Here is a 5000-nt window from a genome sequence, read left to right as displayed (position 1 = left end):
TGTGTTTTTGTACTTTTTTGGTTTAATTCAGGTCAAACAGAATTTACTCATCGCTGCTTCCAATTTTATTAAAATTGAGGTGGTATAAATAAATATAAATGTGAATAGAAAATCGTTCTGTCTGAGATGAAGCGCAGAAGTGGTTGCGAGGTACCTAAGGTCACCTCCATTCATGATGGTCATCACCAGGCAGAGGTCAGTCTTGGTCTGAAAGGCGTATGCCAGCGTGACGATGAAGCGGCTGTGGACTTTCGCCAGAATCCGCTTCTCAATTATAGCACCCTGATCAGAACACAGCGCCATTACTCAATTAAACATCTCACTAATTATGACATGGGTACATAATAGCTGAGTAGACAGTGTTGGACATAGTGAACGGCCACATGTTAAACTCCGCCTCTTTATTCACCTGCATCACTCATCACATCAAGTTTTTATCTGTTGAGTTTTCATGACTTTTTATTGTTAAAATAAATAGTGGAGAAAATGTCTGCAGTACCTGCTGTTTTATTTCAAAAATTTGAAAAACTAAATAAAAGGTATCACGTCAGGTAAGTCAGAGTAAGGTCAGCGAGGGTCAGGTAAGTCAGAGTAAGGTGAGTGAGAGTCAGGTTAGTCAGAGTAAGGCGAGTGAGAGTCAGGTTAGTCAGAGTAAGGCGAGTGAGGGTCAGGTTAGTCTGAGTAAGGCGAGTGAGAGTCAGGTTAGTCAGAGTAAGGTGAGTGAGAGTCAGGTTAGTCAGAGTAAGGTGAGTGAGAGTCAGGTTAGTCAGAGTAAGGTGAGTGAGAGTCAGGTTAGTCTGAGTAAGGCGAGTGAGGGTCAGGTTAGTCAGAGTAAGGCGAGTGAGAGTCAGGTTAGTCTGAGTAAGGCGAGTGAGGGTCAGGTTAGTCTGAGTAAGGTGAGTGAGAGTCAGGTTAGTCAGAGTAAGGTGAGTGAGAGTCAGGTTAGTCTGAGTAAGGCGAGTGAGGGTCAGGTTAGTCTGAGTAAGGCGAGTGAGAGTCAGGTTAGTCTAAGTAAGGCGAGTGAGAGTCAGGTTAGTCTGAGTAAGGCGAGTGAGAGTCAGGTTAGTCTGAGTAAGGCGAGTGAGGGTCAGGTTAGTCAGAGTAAGGCGAGTGAGGGTCAGGTTAGTCAGAGTAAGGTGAGTGAGGGTCAGGTTAGTCTGAGTAAGGCGAGTGAGAGTCAGGTTAGTCTGAGTAAGGTGAGTGAGAGTCAGGTTAGTCTGAGTAAGGCGAGTGAGGGTCAGGTTAGTCAGAGTAAGGCGAGTGAGAGTCAGGTTAGTCTGAGTAAGGCGAGTGAGGGTCAGGTTAGTCTGAGTAAGGTGAGTGAGAGTCAGGTTAGTCAGAGTAAGGTGAGTGAGAGTCAGGTTAGTCTAAGTAAGGTGAGTGAGAGTCAGGTTAGTCTGAGTAAGGCGAGTGAGAGTCAGGTTAGTCAGAGTAAGGTGAGTGAGAGTCAGGTTAGTCTGAGTAAGGCGAGTGAGGGTCAGGTTAGTCAGAGTAAGGCGAGTGAGAGTCAGGTTAGTCTAAGTAAGGTGAGTGAGAGTCAGGTTAGTCTGAGTAAGGTGAGTGAGGGTCAGGTTAGTCTGAGTAAGGCGAGTGAGGGTCAGGTTAGTCTGAGTAAGGCGAGTGAGAGTCAGGTTAGTCAGAGTAAGGTGAGTGAGAGTCAGGTTAGTCTGAGTAAGGCGAGTGAGGGTCAGGTTAGTCAGAGTAAGGCGAGTGAGAGTCAGGTTAGTCTAAGTAAGGTGAGTGAGAGTCAGGTTAGTCTGAGTAAGGTGAGTGAGGGTCAGGTTAGTCAGAGTAAGGCGAGTGAGAGTCAGGTTAGTCAGAGTAAGGTGAGTGAGAGTCAGGTTAGTCTGAGTAAGGCGAGTGAGGGTCAGGTTAGTCAGAGTAAGGCGAGTGAGAGTCAGGTTAGTCTAAGTAAGGTGAGTGAGAGTCAGGTTAGTCTGAGTAAGGTGAGTGAGGGTCAGGTTAGTCTGAGTAAGGCGAGTGAGGGTCAGGTTAGTCTGAGTAAGGCGAGTGAGAGTCAGGTTAGTCAGAGTAAGGCGAGTGAGGGTCAGGTTAGTCTGAGTAAGGCGAGTGAGAGTCAGGTTAGTCTGAGTAAGGTGAGTGAGAGTCAGGTTAGTCTGAGTAAGGCGAGTGAGGGTCAGGTTAGTCAGAGTAAGGCGAGTGAGAGTCAGGTTAGTCTAAGTAAGGTGAGTGAGAGTCAGGTTAGTCTGAGTAAGGTGAGTGAGGGTCAGGTTAGTCTGAGTAAGGCGAGTGAGGGTCAGGTTAGTCTGAGTAAGGCGAGTGAGAGTCAGGTTAGTCAGAGTAAGGCGAGTGAGGGTCAGGTTAGTCTGAGTAAGGCGAGTGAGAGTCAGGTTAGTCTGAGTAAGGTGAGTGAGAGTCAGGTTAGTCAGAGTAAGGCGAGTGAGAGTCAGGTTAGTCAGAGTAAGGTGAGTGAGAGTCAGGTTAGTCAGAGTAAGGCGAGTGAGAGTCAGGTTAGTCAGAGTAAGGCGAGTGAGGGTCAGGTTAGTCTGAGTAAGGCGAGTGAGGGTCAGGCTAACTGTGCTTAACAGCTTTTCAACTCCTCCCATTTAATATCCATCCCTTACACTCTGTCTCTCTCTCTGTCTCTCTCTCTGTCTCTCTCTCTATATCTCTCTCTGTCTCTCTCTCTCTCTCTGTCTCTCTGTCTCTATCTCTCTCTCTCTCTCTCTCTCTCTCTCTCTCCCTGTCTCTCTCTCTCTGTCTCTCTCTCTCTGTCTCTCGCTCTCTGTCTCTCACTCTCTCTCTCTGTCTCTCTCTCTGTCTCTCTCTCTCTCTCTCTCTCTCTCTCTCGCTGTCTCTCTCTCTGTCCCACTCTCTCTGTCTCTCTCTCTCTGTCCCACTCTCTCTGTCCCACTCTCTCTGTCTCTCTCTCTGTCTCTCTCTCTCTCTGTCCCACTCTCTGTCTCTCTCTCTCTGTCTCTCTCTCTCTCTCTCTCTCTGTCCCACTCTCTCTCTCTGTCTCTCTCTCTCTCTCTCTGTCCCACTCTCTCTGTCCCACTCTCTCTCTCTCTCTCTCTCTGTCTCTCTCTCTGTCCCACTCTCTCTGTCTCTCTCTCTCTCTCTCTCTCTGTCCCACTCTCTCTGTCTCTCTCTCTGTCTCTCTCTCTCTGTCCCACTCTCTCTGTCCCACTCTCTCTCTCTCTCTCTCTGTCTCTCTCTCTGTCCCACTCTCTCTGTCTCTCTCTCTCTCTCTCTCTCTCTCTGTCCCACTCTCTCTGTCCCACTCTCTCTCTCTCTCTGTCTCTCTCTCTGTCCCACTCTCTCTGTCTCTCTCTCTCTCTCTCTCTCTGATTTGTGTTGTACCCTGGAGCTGCAAGCCTCTTTGCTCTGAAGCCAATACAGTGCGATTAGAGCTGCCTAATACTCTGCTCTCAGGTAACTCAGCTAATCTCATCCTCTCTCTCTCTCTCTCTCTCTCTCTCTCTCTCTATCTCTGTCTATCTCTCTATCTCTGTCTATCTCTCTCTCTCTCTCTCTCTCTCTCTCTCTCTCTCTCTCTCTCTCTCCATCACGCTGTTTCCTTTCTCTGCCTCTCTCACACTGAATGGAGATAATGTAGGACAGTGATGAGTTTGTTCTCTCTGTGTATTATGGGATGTACTACTGCAGAGGATTAATGAGGAACTGTCTTGGTCAGTGATTGAGAGGTTAACCCCCCCCATCACCCCTTACATCATAGCCTTTACGCTTCTTCAACCTCTTCTTGTTCAGCTTCTTGTTGGCGTACATCTTCCCTGTGGCCTTCATCTGGCAGGCGTGCACCTCCCCAAACCCGCCCTTGCCCAGTACCCGAAACTCCATGAACCAGTCCTCGGTGACCGACTGGCTCTCAAGCCACTTAAACTGAACGTAGCGAAGGAAGTACATGCTGCTCTTGAAGCCGGCCAGCGCTTTGGCCTCCAGGTGCTTCAGCAGAAGCTGCTCACTCTCTTTGAACAGGTCTCCTCGGACGTTCTTGGCATCCTCCTTTACTCTGCTCACAGCCTTCTCCTCCAGGAAGCTACAGAAGTTTTTGGAGCTCGACTCGTAGTACTTCTTGACCATTTTCTGCACTTTCTGGGTGCGGTCCTGCTCCTGTGCTGTGTTGTAGTCCTCCATGTCTTTCCAGAACTCTCCAGCTGTCTTGTGGGTGGCCTCGCTGCCCAGGTACTGCTGGAAGAGCCGCTTGCCGATGGGCTGCCGGACACACATGCTGTCGAAGGCCGAGTCCACTGTGGTCTTCATGTGCTCGCACTGCCTGATGTGGGGCAGGTTCAGCTTGGCTCGGTACTTCTTGTCCCGCATGCTTGCTGCAGCAGTGGCATCTACGCTCCCGCGGGCCGAGACATAGGCCGAATTAGCCACCACCGTCTCCAGCCCACCGATATCCATCGCTGGACCTTGGAGAAGCGAGGACAACGCAGATTAATGTTCTCAGAATTTTTGATTAAGAGAAGGAGAATTAGCAAAAAAGAGGATAACCTCATAAAACAGCTGCAGAATTAGCACATAGGTGCAGCCAGGCAGGGCTTTAACACATTTACTCTCAGTCTGAATGAAGACCGTTACACACCCAACACTGCAGAACATTCAGATGCTTTTTTTTCACCTCAACTACACACATCAGGATTTTAAAAATTGTGCCATGTTTTTTGCACTGCAATAAATGGACAAAATACACACCAAAATATATGCAAAATATATATATAGGCAGAATATATATCAACTTTCTTAAAAATGAAATGTTTCCACTGTGGAGAAGTGAGAGGAGTTTCGAGAGTTTGTCCACCTCATTCAGGAGCTGAAACTGTACGAGCTCTTTCTCTCACAGCTGGGATCTCAGCTGAGTCTGAGCTGATTTTGGAGATGGAAGCACAAAACAAACTTGTCTTTAAGTGCAAATAAGATCTGATTCTTTGCTCTCAGCAGAACAGGCAGACAGATCTTCATCACTTCACTCAGAAGATGAATAGGCTCTTTCATATTTAACTTGACTTTTA

At 48.0% G+C, this 5000-nt stretch overlaps 1 protein-coding gene across 3 annotated transcripts in view; it reads right to left on the bottom strand.

Annotated features, from left to right (window-relative positions):
- The window catches only part of grk1b (G protein-coupled receptor kinase 1 b), a 105030-nt gene that overhangs the window by 12984 nt on the left and 87046 nt on the right, over positions 1 to 5000 (bottom strand). For 2 of the 3 annotated variants that reach the window (XM_037533448.1, XM_037533449.1), the window contains 2 exons: positions 3694 to 4400; positions 155 to 282 (listed from right to left, as the gene is read on the bottom strand). In XM_037533448.1, the coding sequence (XP_037389345.1) occupies positions 155 to 282; positions 3694 to 4400 (835 nt within the window). Of the gene's footprint in view, positions 1 to 154; positions 283 to 3693; positions 4401 to 5000 lie in introns of those variants that run through there. The other variant, XM_037533445.1, reaches the window with a different exon arrangement.

The sequence above is a fragment of the Pygocentrus nattereri genome, chromosome 23 (assembly GCF_015220715.1).
Source record: "Pygocentrus nattereri isolate fPygNat1 chromosome 23, fPygNat1.pri, whole genome shotgun sequence".
Classification (NCBI taxonomy): Eukaryota; Metazoa; Chordata; class Actinopteri; order Characiformes; family Serrasalmidae; genus Pygocentrus; species Pygocentrus nattereri.
This window is presented reverse-complemented; position numbering and strand designations above follow the sequence as displayed.